The 22742-nt window shown below is 45.5% G+C and overlaps 2 protein-coding genes and 1 non-coding gene across 3 annotated transcripts; all 3 read left to right on the top strand.

Annotated features, from left to right (window-relative positions):
* The first annotated feature begins 3943 nt into the window (after positions 1 to 3943).
* Positions 3944 to 6626, top strand: LOC100838153 (cytochrome P450 87A3). The gene is made up of 9 exons (XM_014895696.2): positions 3944 to 4267; positions 4386 to 4713; positions 4792 to 4938; positions 5057 to 5338; positions 5429 to 5530; positions 5638 to 5716; positions 5837 to 5943; positions 6088 to 6218; positions 6326 to 6626. The coding sequence occupies exons 1-9, from the start codon at positions 4050 to 4052 to the stop codon at positions 6417 to 6419; spliced, it is 1488 nt and encodes a 495-aa protein (XP_014751182.1). The 5' UTR covers positions 3944 to 4049; the 3' UTR covers positions 6420 to 6626.
* A 366-nt stretch (positions 6627 to 6992) lies between these two features.
* TRNAV-UAC lies at positions 6993 to 7065 on the top strand. The gene has a single exon. It is a non-coding gene; the product is annotated as a tRNA-Val (tRNA).
* An 8394-nt stretch (positions 7066 to 15459) lies between these two features.
* LOC100830789 (cytochrome P450 87A3) lies at positions 15460 to 19395 on the top strand. The gene is made up of 8 exons (XM_003580304.4): positions 15460 to 16141; positions 16258 to 16407; positions 16698 to 16949; positions 17055 to 17144; positions 17552 to 17630; positions 17744 to 17850; positions 18744 to 18874; positions 18976 to 19395. The coding sequence occupies exons 1-8, from the start codon at positions 15506 to 15508 to the stop codon at positions 19064 to 19066; spliced, it is 1536 nt and encodes a 511-aa protein (XP_003580352.1). The 5' UTR covers positions 15460 to 15505; the 3' UTR covers positions 19067 to 19395.
* The last annotated feature ends 3347 nt before the right edge of the window (positions 19396 to 22742 follow it).

Here is a 22742-nt window from a genome sequence, read left to right as displayed (position 1 = left end):
GCGCAAACATTCTTCCCAGCTTGTTCTCAGGAGGAAAAACAAGGCTGGTTTAACACCGAGGATTATAAAAGGAACAAAGTGGTTATACATTTTTAGTGGGACATCATCCCCTGCTATCTTGTGGCAACGTCAGGGTCGGTGCTGAAAGCAGAAGAGGAAGACAAGCCGAGCAAAGATTTCCCAAAAATCTGCCAGAAAATGTTAGCCTAGTCCAGCATCCGAAAGCGACATCTGCAGACGTATAGCACCAATTTGGCGTTGTCACGCCCATGCTGTTTTGTCCTATAAGTAGACAACATATAACTTACTGGAAGTTTTCTTGCAAAACTAGAACTTAGTAAGACTTGCAATTGGCAATAGCTGAAAAAGTCAAAAGTACCCTTGTTATCATGTTTTTACGCCGATGCAGTATGCCATAAGCGAGGTTCCGGTTTGAATCATGAATAGCTAGCTACGATTCAAGGGATCTACTCCTACTTGCAACAATATATGGAGATTGATAAAAAAAGGTGGATGGGCAGTGCAGCGTACTAATGACGAATTGGAAATTCCGTCTCCATTGGCTATCTAGCAAACGAAGAAGGTAAGGAAACGGTCACGGAACAGACTGGTCCCGAATGGAAGGAGCAAAAGAACAAACACTGATGGGCAATTGGGGTACTGTATTGAATTGAATTGATATAGAGACGTTTGACATGACTGGAGGTCCCCTTAATCAAGCCTCATCTGAGATTTTTCCTGTTGTCTTCTGGACAGCTTAATTACATGTAGGTAAAGTGCTAAGCTTACCTAACACTGCATAACAATACTAGAGCCTGGATGAGTGACGGCCGGCTCTAAGATCTGCATGTGAAAAGACTGCTGCTTAGTGGTTTAGCAATGGCAATGAGCGGAAACTAGCAAATCGACATTCTGAGATCTATTACTATCTCCGTCCAACAAAGTATGTCTCAACTTTGACTAAACTAGCATGGTGTCCCACAGGATTGCGCGGGAAACATTTTTTATGTCTTCAATTTCTTTGTCTCACGTAGATACTATTGCTATATCATTTAAAACACATCAAATCAATAATAGAAGAGAAGCTAGTGTGTTTGTAAGGTGGAGTGCAACGTTGTAACTGCCGTCAGGGATCTACCGAATCACATTGCCTTCGGATTGTCATATTGGCATCTCGAGTTTGGGCTTACCTCGGGTTGTCCTAGAAATATCAAGAAATCTTAGTAATATAACTTATGTGTTCCTTTGAGGATAAAAGTAATCCAGTTCTTCCTCTTCCGTGGCGGTGGCTTCTTGGGTGGACCATGGAGTCAGAATGTTTTTTCGTCTACCGGTTCATTATGTTCGTTTCTGCGAATTTTGGGTTCGTGTGCTCGTGGAACCCTTCATACGGATCCGTTGAGAATAAAGTAATCTAGTTCTTCCTCTTCGGTGGCGGTAGCTTCTTGCGCGGACCATGGAGTCAGTATGTTTTTTCGTCTACAGGTTCATTATGTTCGGTTATGCAAATATTGGGTCGGTGTCCTCGGGGAACCTTCATACGATCTAATGAATTTTTGTTAGCGTGTCTTGGTGATTTTGTTGCCCTGATATTTTCTTGGCTTTGGCTTTCGTGTGATTCGGTGATCTTTACATTTAGGGGGTGGGGGGGTATTACCGGTCCATGTATGTTGAACACTCGTGGCTTTTGGTGCCGACTCAATGGGTACTTCATGACTTGTGAAAGGAAACAACGAAAAACATAGGCGAGAGATTTTAATATATTGTTTCGTCGATGCTACACTTGTTAACACTAACAGTAGAATATTGGACCTTGGTGAGCTTTAAATCAATTTGATGTGGCATGCTAGCACAAACATATCTCCCTCATGAATTTTTGACTGTTGAATATAAGATCTGATGGTCAAAAGTTCATTTTCTTTTAACACACGTGATGTTATGGATTAAAGTAGTACTATCTCTGTCCAGATTTATAAGCAGTCTTATATCACCAATTTGATCAATATATGTATTATATTGCAGAAATATTGTACCCATTGGATTCATGATGTAAGGAACTTTCCGGTCATACTTTTTTGTCATATAACTTATATTTTGTTAGTTAAATTGATTATCTAGAAACATGCGCAGCCATATGAAAGTAGTACTCCCTCCGTCCAACAAAGGATGTCTCAACTTTGAATAAATTTGAATGCATTTATACACTAAGTCATGTCTAGATACATCCAAATTTTAATAACCTTGAGATATCTTTTGTTGGACAGAGGGAGTACAAAATTTGGTTTAAGGAAGGTTTGTCGGGTTGGAGCTAAGCCGATTTTGAACACTTCTACAGGCTGGCACTCAAATTATTTCAAATCTACAAATCATACTATTAATTGCTTCTTGGCAGACAATTACCTAAAGAAAGCTGGTTAAGGAATGAGGACTATATATGCATGCTAGTGTTTGATTGAACAAATCGGATCATTTTTTACGAAGAGGCACAACGGGCTCTTAATACATTAAAGGCGGTCGACCCGAGGTCGACCACAGGAGAGAACAAAATTCAAATCGGAAATTAAGTACTCCCTCCGATCCATATTAATTGTCGAACTATTACATGTACCTAGACTCATTTTAGGCATAGATATATCCATATTTGAGCAAATTTGAGACAACTAATATGGATCGGAGGGAGTGCCATGTTTATTTCTTCCGTCACTCGATCGGCCTATTCATGATCATCTTAAATCGTCAGTCTCAGTGGATAATGTATTCAACTATCCATGTCATACAGAAATACAGTGGAATAAGATAGCAAGACCATATACCTTAGGACATTACGGCCAATCTCACGGCGTCTGTGTCGACCGACAGCAGCGACAAATTTAGCCAGACGGGTGGAATAGGGGTAGCAAGACCATATACATTAGGACATTACGGCCAATCTCACGGCGTCCGTGTTGACCGACAGCAGCGACAAATTTAGCCAGACGGGTGGAATAGGGTAGCAAGACCATATACATTAAGACATTACGGCCAATCTCACGGCGTCCGTGTCGACCGACAGCAGCGACAAATCTAGCCGGACGGAGGCATCGCCGCCGGGTCTCGCTTGAGTATCCCCATCTTCTACTCAAAACCTCAAACATCCTGTTCCTGTGATGGAAAATAATGAATGACAGTTAACAACTAAACATCCTGCATGCAAGACCCCAACGCTAGTTTACACACCACGTAGTGTACTGTTCCTGTAAAGCTGTATAACAAAACCGATGTATGGAGTGAAAAGAAGATGAGCTTTGCAACAACCCTAGTACTGTACTTGGGATCGCTTTTCTGCTTATGGACATCCAGCTGTGCCGTGCTAGACTACAAAGCAAAAGGCTGTCAGTGCAGCCGGAAAGCACGCGGGGATGCATATGGTGGCCGCCTGGGCGGTTGGACGCAGGACCGCACGCAGTACCGCAGGAGAATCGGAGCATTGATCTGTTCCAAGGAACCTCACATTCGGATAAGACAATCGGGAGTCCACGTGCTGCTGGTGCCCACTGCCCGCCAGCAAAAGGAAGCTACCACCACTTCGGTACTCGGGAGAGAGCAGGGGACGAAACCCTTTCAGGTTGTCCTGCGGCAGTGGTGCGATTCCCGCACGGCCTGACTAGTGCCCAACCGGCCCATACGGTAGTTGCGAGCCCACGGAAGAGTCGCGTCGGTCCAGGGCCGCAAACAGTTCAGGCGTCAGGCCTCCTTGTAGCTTGGTCAGCGGCCCAAATGAACCCAACTGAAACATTGACGGTCCGGTAAGAAAAAAAAAGAGCCTTGCCACCAACTGCAACGATTTCAGCAACCACGGGGCTGTTCTTCCCACAACCTTTACGTTGATGCCCGAAATCACGGGCCCTGCTAGCTCTTTACATACCGATTGACCATGCCATCGAAGCTAGTTTTCCAACGGGCGTCGAAGCGGTGGCTGGCTTTCGCTCACGCGAGACATGTAGAGTCTTCGGCTTTGAGTTTTGTACATACAGATCGTCCTTTGGCGCGCGTGTTCCGAAAGAGAGAAGATGAACGACGACGACGACTACATGGCGCTCTCAGCCGCGGCTGTCTGTGCTGCCCTCGCTCTGCTGCTATACATTGTGCACAGGTGGAAGAACCCTCGGTGCAACGGCCGGCTCCCGCCGGGGTCCATGGGCCTTCCCCTCGTCGGCGAGACGTTCCAGTTCTTCTCCCCGGACGCCTCCTTCGACATCCCTCCTTTCATCCGCCACAGGCTCACAAGGTAAAGCCTGTCCTGGGCCTCCTGGCTCGTTCCCCTGTTGGGCTTTACATGTTATTCCGGACGAGGCCCAAGCGAATGATTATATGGGCCTCTCATTTCTTCCTGCAACTTATATTAGGTACGGGCCGATCTTCAAGACGAGCCTGGTGGGCCACCCGGTGGTGGTGTCGGCGGACGAGGAGCTGAACCACATGGTGTTCCAGCAGGAAGGGCAGCTGTTCCAGAGCTGGTACCCAAACTCGTTCGTGGAGATCCTGGGCCGCGACAACGTCGGGGAGCAGCAGGGCACCATGTTCAGGTACCTCAAGAACATGGTGCTCAGGCACCTGGGCCCGGAGAGCCTCAGGGAATCCTCCATGCTCCGCGACGTCCACCACGCCGCCTGCAGCTCCCTCTGCACCTGGTCCACCTTGCCCGCAGTCGAACTCAAAGAAGCCGTCTCCGCCGTAAGCTAGCACCGTCCATATTGGGTTTAATCAGTCTGTTGCTTTAATTCCTCTTACGGTGTGTGTACACGAGTGCAGATGGTGTTTGAGCTCACCGCGAACAAGCTGCTCGGCTTGGAGCCGTCCAGGTCCAAGGTTTTACGGAAGAGCTTCTTCGACTTCGTCCGAGGGCTCATCTCCTTCCCGCTCTATTTGCCAGGAACAGCTTACTACTCCTGCATGCAGGTGATATATCAATTAAACTTCACTTGCGAATTTTCGATGCTGTTATTATCTGCACAAACTGTGTGAAAGTGCTTCACAGACATGGCCATAAATTAATTTCGAGTGGCTTTCCTTTTAGGGAAGGATGAGTGCAATGGAGGTTCTGCAGGAAGTGCTGGACGAGAGGAAGCGATCAGTACTAGATCAGGTGCTCCAAGGAGGGGAAGAATCACGACGCCACGGCGACTTCCTGGACTACGTCGTCCAAGAGATCACCAAGGAGAAGCCGGTCATGACGGAGAGAATGGCGCTCGACCTGATGTTCGTGCTCCTCTTCGCGAGCTTCCACACCACGTCGCTGGTGCTCACCCTCGCCGTCAAGCTTCTCGCCGACCACCCTGGCGTCCTGGAGGAGCTCAAGGTGATGCTTGCCTTGATGATCTTTTCATGCAGAGGCAGAGGAGAGCAGGGCAGTGTGCTCTAAATGTTTTGTGATTTTGCTTGGATGTAGGTGGAGCATGAAACGATTCTGAACCAGCGTGAGGCTGGTGGTGAGTCTGACAGTACTGGAGTTACGTGGAAGGAGTATAAATCCATGACACTCACATCCCAGGTAGCCGATACCACATACCAAGTTCCTCTCAAACATGGGCCCTGTAAAGATGTGCAACAATATGTCTCTGCTGCGATGATCAGACGCATATGTCTCTTGTTTTGCAGGTAATAAGCGAGACGGTCCGATTGGCTAACATTGCCCCTTGCATTTTCAGAAAGGCTCTAAAAGATGTACAGTTCAAAGGTGAGGCTCTCCTAAACTGAGCTAAATTGAAATCCTAACGTTACGGTGTAAAATTAATCATGCATCCTGCAAAAATAGAAGAAACAGTAACTGAGCTGTTGTCAAATGACAAACATTCAGGATACACAATTCCAGCAGGATGGGGAGTGATCGTCTGCCCTCTAGCAGTGCACTTGAATCCAGATATTTACCCAGATCCTCTCACTTTCAACCCCTCAAGGTTTAAGGTTTGTGAACTTCAACCTCATTGCTCAACTCGTGCAAGATCAAACAGCACCACCCCATGTATGCATGTACAGGGTACTGCTGCACCACTTTGTCTAGTACAACTGTTTGGTGCTTCAGTTAACTAGGGTGCACCATGAACGCAGGATAAAGCGGAGATAAACCGTGGGTCAAGACACTTCATGGCATTCGGAGGTGGTATGCGGTTCTGTGTCGGAGCAGACTTCAGCAAGCTACAAATGGCCATTTTTATCCATTGCCTTGTCACGAAATATAGGTGCTTGTGTTGTTTTCCGGTGATCTGTCTTGGGGTTCAAAAAGTTTCTTTTTAACAAATCACATGTCTTCCGTTTCCTTATCACCATTTGCTTCAAAATATTTCAGGTGGATACAGCTAGGAGGAGGCAAGATAGTCCGGTCTCCGGGGCTAGAATTCCCTGATGGTTACCACATCCAAATAAAACAAAGATCAGACTAATCAACGCCTGATTTACGTTCTGCTAGCAGTACAATAGCACAGAAATACTCTCTACATTAGATAGTTTTTACCAAACGTCTCTGTTAATTATGTAGAGTCAAGTCATTTTAAGAGGCACGTACGCAGGCTTTGCCTGATCCATAATAAAGAGGACAAGCGACTTTGTTTAATTTTTCTTCAAAATATGGAGAGTTTGGCTTATTGATATTTCACGCTCCCTCCATTCTCCCTTGCTGCATTTAAGTATTTATATTGGTGTCACAGAGATAGTAATCAGACCTTGTCATAGAGGCTCTTGTGAAAATAAACATTAGTGTTTGGTTGCAGAGCGGGATGGAATGGAATGGAACGGTTTTATTTTTCTATATTCTACTAACCAAACACCTAAAACCACTGGTTCCACTTGAAACCATATGATTCGTACTTTTTTGAGGAATGGGATGGCTAGCCATATTAGAGGAGTATTCCTTTTTAGGAACCAAATGGTTCCATTCCACGGAAGCTTCATTGTCCTACCGAATACTTTTCTCCGTAAAATTTGTCTAAGTGTTCTTTCATAAATGTAGCATGATGGTTTCTGTGGTGTAGTGGTCATCACGTCAGTTTTACACACTGAAGATCCCCAGTTCGATCCTGGGCAGGAACATAATTTTTCTTTTTCTTTTTGAGTGGGACATAATTTTACTTTTTTTTAGTGGCACTAACACAATTTTGTCCAACATTGGGTAAGGCCCATTGGACACTTTTTCCATGGGCCGTACAAGGTGTCCACGGGCTTTGCGGTGAGAAGGTGTCCACGGACGACATTTTTTTTTTCTGATGCATCAATCTGTTTTATGCATAAGGTTTCGTTACTTTCAAGGTTCAAAAAACAAAGAGGGCGTCATTACCTTCATTTTTTTAAAGAACAGGTTGGTTATTGGAGGAATCAAGACCCAGACAGCATGATGTTACGGGAACCAAATAGTAAAGTAGCAAGTCAAGCATTTGTATTGTCTTCCTCCTCTCCTACATTATGCATGCGAGTCCAACAAGCTAGAGCTCATCAGAACTTGTATGGTCAAAAACTTGATCTGCACTCGAAGAATCCGGTCAAAATCTCCATTGATGTTTTGTTGGGCACGTCCTATGTAACGCCCGCCGAAGCAACTTGGAGGAGAAGGGTTTGCACTTTGCAAAGCTGGTCCCAACACCAATTCCGGCCGTTTCATGCATGCATGGCGTTTGGTCTCCAACAACATCGTCCCTTCCGCTTGGGCTGCACGTGCATCAGTACTTTCCTTGGACTCAACAAGCGCACATGAATGTGTTTTGGCCGTGTCGTGCGTGACGCAGAGATCGTATATACGCGAGATATGTACGTTGAGTAGTGAAAGTATGTTGACCGGTCCCTCTGCACGCATGTGTGTATATATATACAGGAGCTGATGACCCTGACACTTTGACTGGAGACCACGTACCACCTCGATCTACCCCTCCTTCAAGGCCAAAGCATAGTCTACGTGCCTAAGCAAACAACATTCGAGTATGCTATACGTCTATACGTCCACATTACAACTAATGACAGCTATTTCGGATGAAGGAGCAGCCACCCTGATCAAGAACGGGTTAAGCCTCCAAAGCCTGGAGGCGTCTTTCTGACCGCCTCTTCTTTGTAATTTTTGATTTTCTTTTTGTTCTTGATTTTGTTAACCGTGTACAGTTGTTCCCTCTTTTAATTGAATCGCAATGAATCCTGCTTGCCCTAAAAAAAAGTTTAGAATTACAGTCGCCCCAATTCGAAGAAATTGTCATCATAAATTCAAGTAGTTTTGGATAATGTGGCGTCCACATGTACGTTGCCCACCAAGTATATATCATGGTACTAGTACCATTTAGTTGGCTGTGTTTTACTGAAACTGCACATGCGTTTCAACATATCTAGCTGTTCGACAGATTTTAGACATTCCTTGAGTTTAGAGTTTCCGCTAGCATTGATTGCTTCGGAACTCCAGGAAGTTTGGGGCTTGGGAGTTGTGCATCGCTGTAGAGTGAGTTCTATATGTTCAACTCCTGCTTCGAGGTTGATGAGAAATTTGGTTATCGGTGTCGAGTACGCGGCATATATACGTATCAGAAGCAATCTCACAACAACCATACCGTGACCCTGACTAGGTTTGATGCATGCACCGAATCAGCAGAAACAAGTGAACGGTGGCGTCTGGCGAGATAGTAATTTTTTTAGATGATCCTGTCGAGATAGTAATAACTACTTTGCTTGACCGGAATTCAGACGCGCGTCAGCTAAACGGATGAGCCTACGGTATGTATGGCTTTGAAAAAGCGCGTGCATGCCGTTTTGTTGAGCCATCCTAATCACAACGCTGCGATACAGGTTGGAGCCTGGATCTGAAAATTGTCCACGAGATTCGGGTCGAGAGATTGATCAAAAGACCAGAACGATTCCCCGCCATAGTAAACTGCCCGGACCTCTCCTATCTAGCATTGAGATTCTTCTGCTACTGACAAGAGGAACCGCGGCAGATGATTTGGTAATTGGTATTGTAGGTTCGATAGTTGGCACAGTATATATGGAGTATATGTGTGCACTACAGATGTTGCGTCGTCACTGATAACGGGTTTGGTGATCTGTATTTCTGCTGGTTCGTACAGCCATACTACTTGCAATTGCTTCTTTAGGTTCTGCTCTGCAATATATGTACATTTTGTTTTGGCCAAAGTGACGCTGTGTTTACACTTTAAAGAAGCTTTCGTTGTTGGAGGATGGAATAAATACTTTTGATGATTTTGAAATAAGAAAACTTAATTGACGCGCTAATTTAGCTTGACAACAACCTATTTGCACAAGTGTGCTTAATTTGTGCACTTTGCACTGGCACATCAGGCGTGTTCTCTCGATGATTCTGACGAGGACCCTGTATTCTTCTGTCGGCGAGAGCTCCAACATGCCCCCTTTATGGCTTCAATTCTTATATGGAAATGTAAAGAGAAATAATGCCACGTTCGTGTGGTGGCAGTTCCAACTATCCCTCTCATCGCTTGATCATGCCATGGCCAGCTGCTTGGCGCGGATGCATCACCCGTTTACTCGTTTTGTCGATTGGGCCGGCGATGCATGCACCTCAGTACCTCACTCGCTTGCGCCTCCGGCGGTGTTCAACGAAATTGCACGGTCGGTCCTTGTTAACCTTAATACTAAGTGGGGACGGTTTACTCTATAAATTCAAATGTTAGTACTACCGAATCTCGATTTCCTAAATTCGGCAAGACGGTGCAATATTAGTCAAAATTGTGGTTTATACTGTCAAATGGACACGTGGCGGATGATGCAGCCATGATACATTTTTTTTAGCAAGTACTATGCTGTACTGGATTTAACCCCCAAAACCCCGGGAGCTTTCCTCCTTATTTCTCATGGTCCCTGTGCACGATTGCTATGGATTAGGAGCAGGATCTCACAAAAATTCCCCATTCTATTTTCATCTCTTCTCGGTCACTAACCCATGAAGTTGGCGGCCGCTTCTGCATGGCCCCTAGACCGCACAAGCCCGACGGCTACAACCTCCATTACCAGGCGAGTCATCGCCAAGGTTTTGGCTACCGGGATGGGGGTTTTGGGGGACCGTAAACATTGTAACCGATGTTCTACCAAATGGTTATTGGATAAACTTAAATAAAATTTTGAATACAAAATTCTTGCAGGAAATACTTAGGTTCTGAATGATTAGTTAACGCAATTGGTCTCCTATCCTGGTGGTAGAGTATCATGTCACGTTACACGACTGCCAGGTCCCAACTTTGACTTCTTTAACGTTATCCTTTTATTGTTTAAAATTTCATTTTTTCTTGAAAAAGCATATGTCAAACCTGTCACCTGATGCGACTAGGCGGGCATAAGGACAGGCTGACCCGTTTCTCGCCGCATCAGCATCAGGACGGGAGGGGGATTCAGGTAGAGATGGCGCGCTTAACGGGTCGGGTTGGGTCCTGGTGCTAACATGGCGAGAAACAAGTCGGCCCGTCCGACGTGGCGCCTGACTGGTGGATCTCACATGTCAAAAACATCATCAAACGGACTAATCTACTCGATTTGGTTTTTCTGAAACAACATGCCCCTAAAAAGCGTGGTTCTGTGAGACTGTTAATAATAATTGTGACCCCATAAAAACCTAACCTGAAGAAGTGTGGTTTGTGAAATTTGATCGAATGTTAATTTACGAGTTTGTGGACTAAACAGTTCCCACCTAACAGTTTCCTCAATCCCGTTAAAATGTGATCTCAAACGTGAACAAGTCTTGTCGAACTTGGATCTTTCCGTTGGCACAGATCTTGATCTGGACACCATGCAGTCCAATAGCTGCTTGACAAAAAGTCGAAGGGTGGACGCCAAGCTAGCCAGTGGGTTCACTTGCAGTCTCCCCCCATTGGTTGCGCGCGATCCAGCATTTCAGCTGCAGTTGGATTTGCCTTTTTCTGAGTTCATTTTGTGGCATTGATCTTGTCGAAATTAATATCCTTACACTAGATCTATTCCTTACTTCAGAAGAAACTCTCGCCCATATATTTTCTGCTCACAATCATTCGGTGGTTGGGATCGTGGAACAGATCGGGTCTTCGCTCCAGCCCCGCTCCTTCAAGCCGAATCCGCACGAATCTAGACTCGATTTTTCAACCCTTTTGCGGCTGTGGTTAACTACGCCAAGAACGACCCTCTCAGAGAAAGTTAAGGCAGCAGAGTTAGGGCCTGGGATTATCTTAACATACCACGCCTAGCTCATGCTGGCTGTGCACAGTTAATTAATCTATCTCCCATGGGACTTCCGAAACGAGGGAGTCTACTTGGAGATTGAGTTGAGTTGAGAGCCATCTCACTTGGGTGCTGCTGTCTCCGTGCTGTCCTTGACGAGCGAAATGAACTGGAAATATTCGCGGGGAGCTGAATGATTTGCAGCCTCGCAGTGGCGGCATGGAACGATCGGTGCAGGTGCAGCACACGCATCCCCGACAGATCTGGATGGCTCCCATTTTTGTTAGTTGGTGATATAGCTAGGCTTAAGAACAGCAATTCTAATAAGGTTCTGTTTAGCTTAGCTTGCTCGTAAGCTCTTGGCGACGGCGACACATTCACACTTGTCGTTGAACCTTTCTCTTTAAGTTTGCATGCACATGATCGCTGCATAATTAGGTGTAGTTTGGTCATATATTAGTTGTTTAGTTCATATATGAGCATTAATGTGGCCACGCTAGTACTACTTTGATCACAAAATATTTTCTCTAGTATATATTTTTTGGGAAAAGTCTCTAGTATATTTGTTATCTGTTATCGTTGTCGAACAACACACAGAGTAATGACTACCAATGCTCGATGGCACTACGTGTAAAGTAAGTGGGCGTATACGATAGCCTTATAGCGGGTCGTCGCATACTTGGACAGAAAGTTGACACGTTGATGTTTTTTGAATAAGTTCGACCGATTGACCATGTGGGTACGACTTAATTCTATGTTAGGAAAAACTTCGAGAGGGTGTTAGCCAAGTGTTTGGGCCAAACGGATTTTGCCAAGTCACGTTTAGCGAAAGATCCTCTGGGGCCGTTTCGTACTTGGACCAAACGGGTCTTTACAAGTATCAAGGTTAGGATATTATCGGGGTTGTAATCCAACCCATTGTACCTCGAGCACGTGCTAACCTTCATTAACACGGAGCCTCGAGACTAGAGTCCCCAAGAGGGTTCCCTCGAGTCCGAGCCGACCATAGTTAAGAATGGAGCCTCAAGAGAAAACCCTAGAGGGAGCACTCTAGCCCACTTCCTTTGAATTTTTTCAAGTGTGGGTGAATGAGTACATCTCACCCATGGAGTGGTACTTATAGTTTAGGGGTCAATGAGAAATGACCATAACTATTCTTGGTGGGAAAAAAAAGGTGGGGATAAATGTGAAAAAAAGAGAGAATCTTGATCCATAGTTTTATCGTGCACCAAGTGAGAGAAAGGGATGGTCATGGCTCACCATGACCATGAACCTCCTCTGCTATCCTTTTGGCATTCTTGCTTCAAGCCTCATTATCTTCTCTCCTTTATTCCGTTTAGCTCCTTCCACTTATTTGACCATGACAAGAAAATTTGACTTGTTGACTTTATCTGACTTGCATCATGTAAGATTGATCGTAGCTTGTTCGCATGTTGACTTGAGCTGAGAAATGTTGACTTGGTCTTTGTCACGTAGGATTTAAGGCTCAACCTATATATGAATTACTACAACAATATTAATAACTATGTTAAGCAAACTACCAAAAATACAGTACCTTTCATTTCTTCAGTTTGGTTTTGTGGTCGATTGTCTTAATCTGGTTTGCCTAATACTTCCTCTGTCCGGTTTTAAGAGACGTAAAATTTGAATGTCCTTGTCCAGATTTTGCAGGCGGCTGGTTTCTCCGAGGCGCCAGCAACTGAAATGGCCTCCCTGCATATATGCTCGCAAGCAGCAGTAGCCAATACGCGCGTGCGGCCGGGCGGCATGCACTTCCATAAATGCTTGCTGAGCCTGCTATGTTGATTGGCTGTACAGGTTGCTTAGGGGCTGGGCGTGAAGGCTAATTATGTCTAGCATGCATGTGTGGTAGCAAGTCTTGGTACGAGTGAAAAAGAAAACGCGCCTCCTAAAACCGGACGGAGGTAGCAGTAAAATGCAGCAGAGATCCTAGTTTTTTTTTCAAACCTTGGAAAACTGGATATTAGTAGTTGTTTTATTCAACAGCCACTGGCTTTGGCTTCCTTTGCTGTCATAGAAGAGCAACGGTGGCATGGTGCATTGGTGCTGCAGTTGCAACTTGGGAAGGCGCAGGAGACATGCTTGCGAGAGTGTTCATCCGGATAACTGGCCACCACACACTCTTAGTTTTGATGCTTCTACGGAATTCGACCCACATGTACTGCTCTCTACTCTATAAGCTTCACTCACTCCATGATCTGCATCTTATTCTCGCAATTGATTAATTAATACACCAGTGGAGATGCCAGTTTATTATGTTTCGCTGTTTGTCATGTTACTCGCCGCCGGTATGGGGCCACTTGTGTTGTACGTGCGCGCCTCCGCTAGCTGTTTCGTACGTACTTCGACCCATACGGAGCTTAGCCCAATGATCTGTAACCATATGCGTCCAGGAACACGTACGCGTGTTGCAAGGTGCATGCACTCGTTTGGGAGCAGCTCGCGCGTGAGCATGCATAAAATTATTATAGAACTCGTACGGAAAACACACCAAAGTGAGGATTTTGCTTGTTCCAGCAACTACATGAAAAATTGTCTGAATTCTAGGTTCTTCTCCTTACTGAACTTGAGCTCATGCTGCAAAAAGTTCAGACAACTGTGTTGTAGGAAATGCCTTGCTCCTTTGTCATCTTCTTGTACTGTCCTAAAAGTTGCTCCTTTTCTTAGGATACTTTTGGTTAACACGGCATCAAATGGAAAATTTTATGTATAAAATTGTGGACAAGCACAGAACATCACCAGCCATGCCGAATCTATTTGACACATCTGACGAATTTATGCACGGAATGCAGCGTTCGGGGTCTTCGGGACCGCTTCTTCTGATGTTTCCAGGAAGATTCAGAGTTCGGATTGGTCGGATACATTTTTGTTCCGGTGCTAATCTATGGGCTGGATTCAGGCTAGCAAACTGGATATAATAGTTTAGAGCAAAAACTTAATCTGTATGTCTATCTAGCTGGTCGAATAGTATACCATCACTAATCACGAATTAAGCCTAAAGTAAGAGCTTAGATCGTGACACACATATGTACGGCCAAGAAATGAAAGAAAGAAAGTTTTGTTCGGGTTCAGAAAGTTGAAGTGTTGACTCACACCAAGTGCCCCCTTCAACGGCTTGGCATGCCGGTGAATATTCAATCTTTTTCTTTTGTGACAAGAACGTAGGCCACGAATCACAAGAACACTAGTTTAATCTTTCTAAGTGCAACAAGTGCAATGCAAGATACATAAGAGTGTCCATAATTTTTCTCATGAGTTTAGCAAACAAGTTTGGAATAAATTTCAGCACGAAAATAGCAAAAAGTAATTTTGTCCTGAAAAAATAAGAAATTTTCAAGCTTTTTTGTTTTAACTTCACAATTTTCAGAATAAATTCCACCAGAATAATATACTCAAATTCATTATAATTGACAACCAAGATAGTGTTAAAAAGACCACAACAGACACGATGTTATTGGGGATCTTAGGTTTAAACGTGCTAGGGACAAAATCGTCTTTTGATCGGCCAACTGGCGGTCAACTAACGGTAGTGGTTAATTTGGACACGGTGCAAAAAAAAAACGGATGATAGATTTGAAAAGCGGAAATTCTGAGTGATGTTTGAGTATATGAGCAAAGATACCCATGGTAGGATATCATTTTGCCTTGAGAATTCGAGCGCGTAAGGACGTTGGATCCGAGAGGCACCTCCATCCTTGCTTGGCAAGATAGCAAGGTTGAAGGCATGCAATTTATAGACCAACCCACCCTACACTTCGGCAAAATGAGAATATCCTAGTGTCTTGTCCTCATTATCTTGTTGCCCACCAGTACCAGCAGATCATGGCACTCCTTTGATCATAAAAGACTTTTATTGAGATCAAAGCAGGACATTGCAAAGGTTGGAAATACTTTTCGAACGGAGAGAATAATTCTCATGCATATCTTAGTTTGGAGGATGGTTAGGATTAATCCTGATCAGGCCGATCCATGAGGATTGGCCCGGGATCCTCCAGAGTCCAGACAGGCGTCATGCATAGGCGTGATGAAATGCGCAAACTACTGATCCGTGAATGAGTTTGCGTTGTGTCCAAAAGGCCATGGAGAGATATGAGCAAGAGGCTTCAAAGAGACCTGCTTTCGAGGATTACATGGAGTCAATAAACAAATCCACAGGTATTTGAAGTTTTGAACCCAAGGGCAACACCTCCCTCACTTTTCAAAGGCCATGCCTTCAGGGATTGGTGATCAAAAACAACTTTACAACCTTATATAAGGCAATCCCCTCAGCTCATACTCCCCACAAACCCACACATAAGCCCTTCTTCCCCCTTGGCACATGCAGCCATATCTTGAGCTAGCTTCTCTGCGCGTCACCACCACCATCCCACTGTCCCCAAGAATATATAGCGCGAACTTTCTCGCCACCTCCTCGGCCATGGCTGCCATGGCCTATATAGCCCTCTCGGCAGCAGCATTGGCCATCGTCCTCTCCATCCTCCACTGGGCGTACAGGTGGAGCCACCCGAAATCGAGCGGCACGCTGCCGCCGGGATCCATGGGCATCCCTCTGATCGGCGAGACGCTGCAGTTCTTCGCGCCGAATCCGACCTGCGGCCTCTCCCCATTCGTCAGGGAGCGGGTGAAGAGGTACGGGAGCATGTTCAAGACGAGCATCGTGGGGCGGCCCGTGGTGGTGTCGGCGGACCCGGAGGTGAACCACTACGTGTTCCAGAACGAAGGCAAGCTGTTCGAGAGCTGGTACCCGGACACCTTCACCGAGATCTTCGGCCGCGACAACGTCGGCTCACTCCACGGCTTCATCTACAAGTACCTCAAGACGCTCGTGCTCAGGCTCTACGGCCAGGAGAACCTCAAGGCCGTGCTCCTCGCCGAGACGGACGCCGCGTGCCGCGGGAGCCTCGCGTCCTGGGCCAAGCAGCCCAGCGTCGACATCAAGCATGGACTCTCCACTGTAAGATCCATCTATCACCAGTTCACTACCGCAGCTGATGCCTGATGCGAGCTTAATTGCTTCGTGTCGGTGAGTGGATGATTAATGCCGGTTCTTCTATTTTTTCTGTTTTTCAGATGATATTTGATCTTACTGCCAAGAAGCTGATCGGCTACGAGCCGTCCAAGTCGTCAGAGAGCCTAATGGAGAATTTCACGGCGTTCATTCGCGGCTTGATTTCGTTCCCCCTCAACATTCCCGGCACGGCATATCATGAATGCATGGAGGTATGCCCATGCCACACATTCCTGCCCCCCTGTCTCTTCAGGAGCCACCAAATTTGAGTTGATCGATCCTACTTGCACAATTGCATCAACTGCACCGGTTCTGAACTATATGCCCACACACATGCGAAGCCACTAAATTAATGCGCACGCACAGACGTACTTGTCCGGATATATAGCTGCGCCCATGCATTACTTAAACCTCAGGGAACAGAATACATTTCCACCAAGTTTAATTCGCTGCTTGACACTATGATGGAGCAGTAGAATTTAAGAAATTGAGATTGGTGCAGGGGAGGAAGAAGGCGATGAAGGTGCTGAGGGGCATGATGAAGGAGAGGATGGCCGATCCGGAGAGGAAGTGCGAGGACTTCTTCGACCACGTGATCCAGGAACTCAGGAGGGAGAAGCCGCTGCTGACGGAGACCATCGCGCTGGACCTCATGTTCGTGCTCCTCTTCGCCAGCTTCGAGACTACGGCGCTGGCCCTCACCCTCGGCGTCAAGCTGCTCACCGAGAACCCCAAAGTCGTCGACGCGCTAACGGTTAGTCCGTATTGCCACACCCACATAGAGTAAATCTCTTCATTTTTTACTGATCAACAACTCAAGCAAAACTGACGGGACGAATTGACCTTGTTACGTGAGCAGGAGGAACACGAAGCGATTGTCAGGAACAGGGAGGACCCGGACGCCGCCGTCACGTGGGCCGAGTACAAATCCATGACGTTTACATCTCAGGTGAGCCTACCTAGCTTGGATTCGTGCAACCTAGCTTAGCTAGTGCAACTGTCCAAGTTGCCTTTGTTAAGATTGCAAGTCATCAGTACAAGAATCTTGGGAGCCCAAGGCTGCAGATTGAAACACTTGAGAGTGCAGAGTCTGTGTTCCCTAATTGTTTATCCAAGGTCCAATCTTCGATGGCCACAGATAATATTACTTAGTTACAATAACTTTCTAGAACTAGCTTGCTTAATCACAACAAATAACTTAGGAAGAAATCAGAGAAAGGGAACAAGGATTTACCAGAGTTAATTTTTTTAGGCAGTTGCGAGTTGTGTTATGTTCTTGTAGATGTCATGTGGTTTCTGAACTCTGAATAACTGAATTTCTGCAACTGACGCCCCTATTCCTTTTCCTTCGCGAAGGTCATAATGGAGATCGTAAGGCTGGCAAACATCGTGCCAGGAATTTTTAGGAGGGCCTTGGAAGACATTGAGATCAAAGGTAGGACATCACGAATTCTGCAGTGCCTATGGCATCTCTCATACGAGAAGGTCATCGTTAGCAAGTTATGCTGAATTCTAACAGTATTGCTGTGTTTGCCAACTTGGGCGCAGGCTACACAATCCCGGCAGGATGGGGCATCATGGTGTGCCCGCCGGCGGTGCACTTAAACCCCGACATATACGAAGATCCACTGGCGTTCAACCCATGGAGGTGGCAGGTTCGTCTTCTGGATTTGATCCTTCAGTAACGAGTATTCTGCTTCTTTCATGCCGAACGCGTCGCTCACCGACGATATGTAGGTAGGTTCGTTACTGATGCTCTTACTGATGATGGCCGTTCAAGTCATGGGGTCTGGTCGTTGAGCTTTTCCTGCCCTTTTGTTTGCACCTATACCTAGGAAGTAGGAATTGCCATGATCCGATCTGCTCAACGAACTTGCAGATATTCCCCTCGCCATTAAACGGAAATAGCAAATAACAGTTCTTTAAGGAACTGCGAAGTTCCAATTATTAGCAGGGGTAGTAGTATAAGATATCAAGGTTCTGATCCCAAGCCGTACCAACTTGGCTACAGAGATCAAGAATGAATTCGGTTGGTGCCCATGCAGGGTGTGAAGCCGAACAATCCCAGAAACTTCCTCGCCTAGTAGTTTATGGAGGTCAGAATGGCAACAGATGCATATGTGAACAGTGTGTGTCTACTGTCTAGTACTCCAATTGCAGTAAGCCACATGGTTTTCTGCCCATTGTTTACTTTCCTGTTTGAGGCTCAGGGTTCTAACCCGACGGTATCTCAATCTGGTAGCTGAACCTGATATGCCATTTCACTCTTTCCTAGTAAAAGAAAATACCGAAATATAGGACAAAGTACAATGCAATCTTCAAATAGCAAGTTGCGTTGCCTATCTAGCACATGTATCTATGAATGCAGCCGATCAGATTCTCTGTATTCCTTAGGTGCTTGAGTCTAAACTGTCAAGTAATAAGATTGCCCGGTACTCCCAGATACGTGCGATGTGCTACTTAATATACGGTGCACTGGAAGAAAAACATTTCGCATGCCTGAAATCACATTGAAATATGGGTTCTAATTTGGTCTTTGTCTGTACAGGGAAAGCCTGAAATCACCGGTGGAACAAAGCATTTCATGGCATTTGGAGGCGGGCTTCGCTTCTGCGTTGGAACAGATCTCACCAAGGTCTTGATGGCAACATTCATCCACAATTTGGTTACAAAATACAGGTACCATTTGTCACCTCTAAATAAGTAGATGTAGCCATCTATCTTCCTATCTTAGGCTCTGAACAAGCAGAACCTGAACAATTGTATCTTTCCCATGTCAGATGGAGAACGGTGAAAGGAGGAAACATAGTCCGGACCCCAGGCCTCGGCTTCCCGGATGGCTTTGACATCCACGTCTTCCCTAAGAACTGACACTCTTTTGATCTCTTGGAAGCTTGGTCATGCAGTTAAACACAAGATTGTCTCTGCAAAGATCATATTTTTTTAGGTCCCTTAGGGACAACAGAAAAGGATGAAACACCATATACTTAGTCTAGTGGTAGGACACACATTCCTAGATAGGACTACAGCCATATTGCCGAGTACCACCTCTCATGGATTCAAAATGGGTTTTTGTACTTTGGTTGTTCGTTTTCCATGTGGTTAGTAATCTACCCATGTGTTGTGTGTAAATCAGTCCATACGTCAATGGAAAAAAAAAGAGCATATAGCTATGTACATAAAATTGTTTTGTGGAGCCACGCCTAGAAGTTTCAGTTATCACCAGCTTGTTCAGACAGAGATGCTAATAATGATTCAAAACAGCCTAGCCTTCAGGGCAGACGCAGAAGTAACTGTCACAATGCCGATATGTCGCACGGCAGGTTAACAAACACACATAATAATGCAAGTTCAGAAATTCTCTGCAGATTCAAAATTAATGTGCCGCGGACAGCGGGAATCTCACTGAACTGCACTGCATAAGGCAGCAATCCTAGCTGTTACCTGACAGAACAGGCACGAGTTGCCATTTTATTGAAGCAACCAAGACCCACATACCAACTTGATCTCGGCATGAATCCTTTTCCAACCCAAAACCTTGAAACATGTTGGTACTGCCGTGTGCACTTTTTTTGTCCTTGCTTTTTTAAGAAAAAAACTTTGGCCATCTTTGCTTGCATATCGAAAGGCGTAGATAGCACAGCGCGATTTAATACTGATGGTATTCAGAGACTTCATAAACAATGATGTGCAACTGCCAACTGGGTGTTTGTATAAGGGATGTGAGCAGGGGAAACTTTCTGTAGACATGCCGGCGACAAGATCTCCATCCGCTGGAACAAAATCACAGGGTTGAGATTTTGGTATCCAGCGGCTGAGCTCACGCGTCTGAATCACACATCGCTATGACTGAACAATGAGTAAGCCGTCCGCCAATGACTCCTCGCTCGCATCACTGGACTTTCTGTTGGTAGATGCCCCCTCACTTCCAGAAGGGTCCCTTTGGTTTGATCGTGCAAGCGTTCAATCAAGCTAAGTAGCCTGATGAAAATAAGACAGCGCAGCGCAGTTTGATGGTGTCGAAGCTGTTCTGAAATTTTCTCGAAAAAGAAGCTCTTCTGAAAGATGTGGATATGAGTTTCTAAACCATCTCTAGGTCTCTTTTTTTTTTTAAAAGGTCTCTTTTGTTTTTTACAGCCCATCCTGAGGTCTCTTAATTTGGCGAACATGTGACAATTGCTTGGACACAAATCGGAGTTTGCTCAGAACTTGAGATAAAATGGAGAGAGTGTCGAACTACACGTACGTATATCCATCTGTTTTTTTTTTTTTTTGAGAGGACGTATGTCCATCTGTTTTGTTTACAAAAGATGTCGAAGTACTATTTCTATTTCTGACTTTGTGGGTAAAGCCCGTTTGCCAACTAGTGCAGTACTCGGGCTCCTTTCGGGCCTTCACGCTCGCTCAGCCCAAGCGGGTAAAATGGAACTAATTGACCCTACCACCGTCCACCGAGCCATCGAAGCAATGGGCCTCAGAGCGGCCTTTCACGACCGACATGGCCCGTACGCACCCGGCAGGACGTGCCTGGTTGAAGCCGGCCTATCGAAACGTGCATGCCGTGCGGCCGCAGTGGGCTAACCGTGAGCCGCCCGGCCGGTAGTATTTTTTTTTTGGAAAATTGGCTGGAGGACACCGTTATTTCGCGGCCTTTGCCGAAACACACCGTCGGAATGTGTCTTTGTCCAGTATCATTACAATTTTGTGGACATTTGGCAGAACACATTGTATGGTCCAAAACAGAAAGTTTGACTTTTTTTCACATTGAATTATCATCTTACCCTTTAGCAAATGTGTCTAAAAATTTTCAAACTCTTTGTTCGAAGCGTTTTCCTCTCCTGCAGTGCAGCAACACGCGGGACAAATGTCCAGCTCAACCAACAGCGAACCATAGTAGATGTCAAATATAGCTTCGTACAAAATAAAAAAGTGTTCAAAATCAGATTTAAGATGGTCGTTGCCCAAGTAAAAATGTCAAATTCTCAATTTTAATCGATGCGGTGTGTTCTAGCAAATGTCCACAAAATTATAATGTTACTGGCCAAAGACACATTCTGACGGTGTGTTTTGACAAAGGACACAAAATAACGGTGTCGTCCAGCAAATTTCCCCTATTATTTTTCCAACCCGTGAGCACTGCTCCTCGTGTGGACGGCACGTTGCGGGCACAATTCCGGCGCTCCTCGATCACCACATGTCCACACTCAGCCGCTCGGGACGTCTAACCGAGATCCGAGATCACAGGCCTTGTGTCTCCAGCATGTACACGAAAGCCACACCAAGGAGCCAAAAGAGCTAGGGACGGTGTCGCCAAAGCTCATGTCTTTTTTGTGCAAACCAGCAGCACCACGTGGACGGTGACCCTGGGTTTGGACCCAGACAATTCTCGGATTTCTTCGATCCACACGGGCAGTCAATCCAGCGTCGATTCTCTTCTCTTTGTGATGCAAAGACAGTGCTAGCTAGTCCGTTTCGGAAAAGAAGAAGACAGGTGCTCATCTTTTTTTAGCTTGCGGAAAGAGATCGTGCTCATCTAACCAGATTGACAGGTGAGAGAACTGATGCTGATCTGCTGCTCGACACTTCGACAGCCCGCACGGGAGCACTGAAGGACCAAATCAAGTGGTACTACACGTCCCGTACGTGTTGTTGCAAAAGAGTACTAGCACTGCTTGCACTCATTAGGACTTGAGTTGCCTTCAATTTGGTTGTCGCTTGAGCCAGCTGCAAGAACTTTTGGCGGTAACAAGGCCCGGCCGCGCGGACCAACGAATAGAGGCCATCCCAAATGATGGTGCTCATCTTTCTTCACCGACATGATCCACGTAAGTTGCAAAGCAATCATTAATCGTATCTCCGCCGTCGGCCACGACACTTTCATACTACGTACTCCGGAAGCACCCCCACCACAACAGTTTAACTGTGTTCGAATGGTTTACTTTTATTGAATCGATGACTCGGTTCCAACATTGTACTCGTAGGAAAAAAAAAACTAGGCTAGGAATGTTTGGAAGTTTGCAGCTCGATCCATGGAAAGATTTGCTCTTTTTTTAGAACAAGATCTGCTTCTCTATCTTCTGAGAAGGGAGGAAGTCAGATGGTGTATCTAATATCTAATTAAAGTAGCAGAAATTCTATGGTGTAAATTGTTTCAAAGTTATCGTACGGCTGAAACAATCAATCTCATTATGAAAATAAAAAAACATAAACGACAATGCCCAGGCGTGGAAACGATGCGATGTGGAAAAAAAAATTCAATTACCACACGTACGGAACCAATTCAGGATGGAAACCAATTCGGTTTCCCTTTTCAACGTTTGGACCCGTCAAAAAATCAATCTCGATACAAACTCGGTATGAGAACCAATACAATATGAAAACAAACAAATCAGTCTATATGGGCAACGAATTAAATATAGAAACCAATTGGCAAGGCCAAACATGCCGCCTGCGTGAGGATAACCAATTGGTAAACCCATCTACAGCAAGAAAAGCAAAACGCAGGTATGTTAATAAGGAATCAAAGCTTATATGAACCACGTGCTCC

This window comes from Brachypodium distachyon, chromosome 5 (assembly GCF_000005505.3).
Source record: "Brachypodium distachyon strain Bd21 chromosome 5, Brachypodium_distachyon_v3.0, whole genome shotgun sequence".
Classification (NCBI taxonomy): domain Eukaryota; kingdom Viridiplantae; phylum Streptophyta; class Magnoliopsida; order Poales; family Poaceae; genus Brachypodium; species Brachypodium distachyon.
Note: the sequence above shows the minus strand (reverse complement) of the source record. Positions and strands in the feature narration are given on the sequence as shown.

Bases quoted from the DNA above. Each gene is read 5' to 3' on its own strand.
- LOC100838153 (XM_014895696.2), top strand. From the start codon at position 4,050: ATGAACGACGACGACGACTACATGGCGCTCTCAGCCGCGGCTGTCTGT. The intron at 5,339-5,428 runs GTGATGCTTGCC...GCTTGGATGTAG, and splicing joins GCGTCCTGGAGGAGCTCAAG to GTGGAGCATGAAACGATTCT. The intron at 5,944-6,087 runs GTTTGTGAACTT...CCATGAACGCAG, and splicing joins TCAACCCCTCAAGGTTTAAG to GATAAAGCGGAGATAAACCG.
- LOC100830789 (XM_003580304.4), top strand. From the start codon at position 15,506: ATGCAGCCATATCTTGAGCTAGCTTCTCTGCGCGTCACCACCACCATC. The intron at 17,631-17,743 runs GTAGGACATCAC...ACTTGGGCGCAG, and splicing joins GGAAGACATTGAGATCAAAG to GCTACACAATCCCGGCAGGA. The intron at 18,875-18,975 runs GTACCATTTGTC...TTCCCATGTCAG, and splicing joins AATTTGGTTACAAAATACAG to ATGGAGAACGGTGAAAGGAG.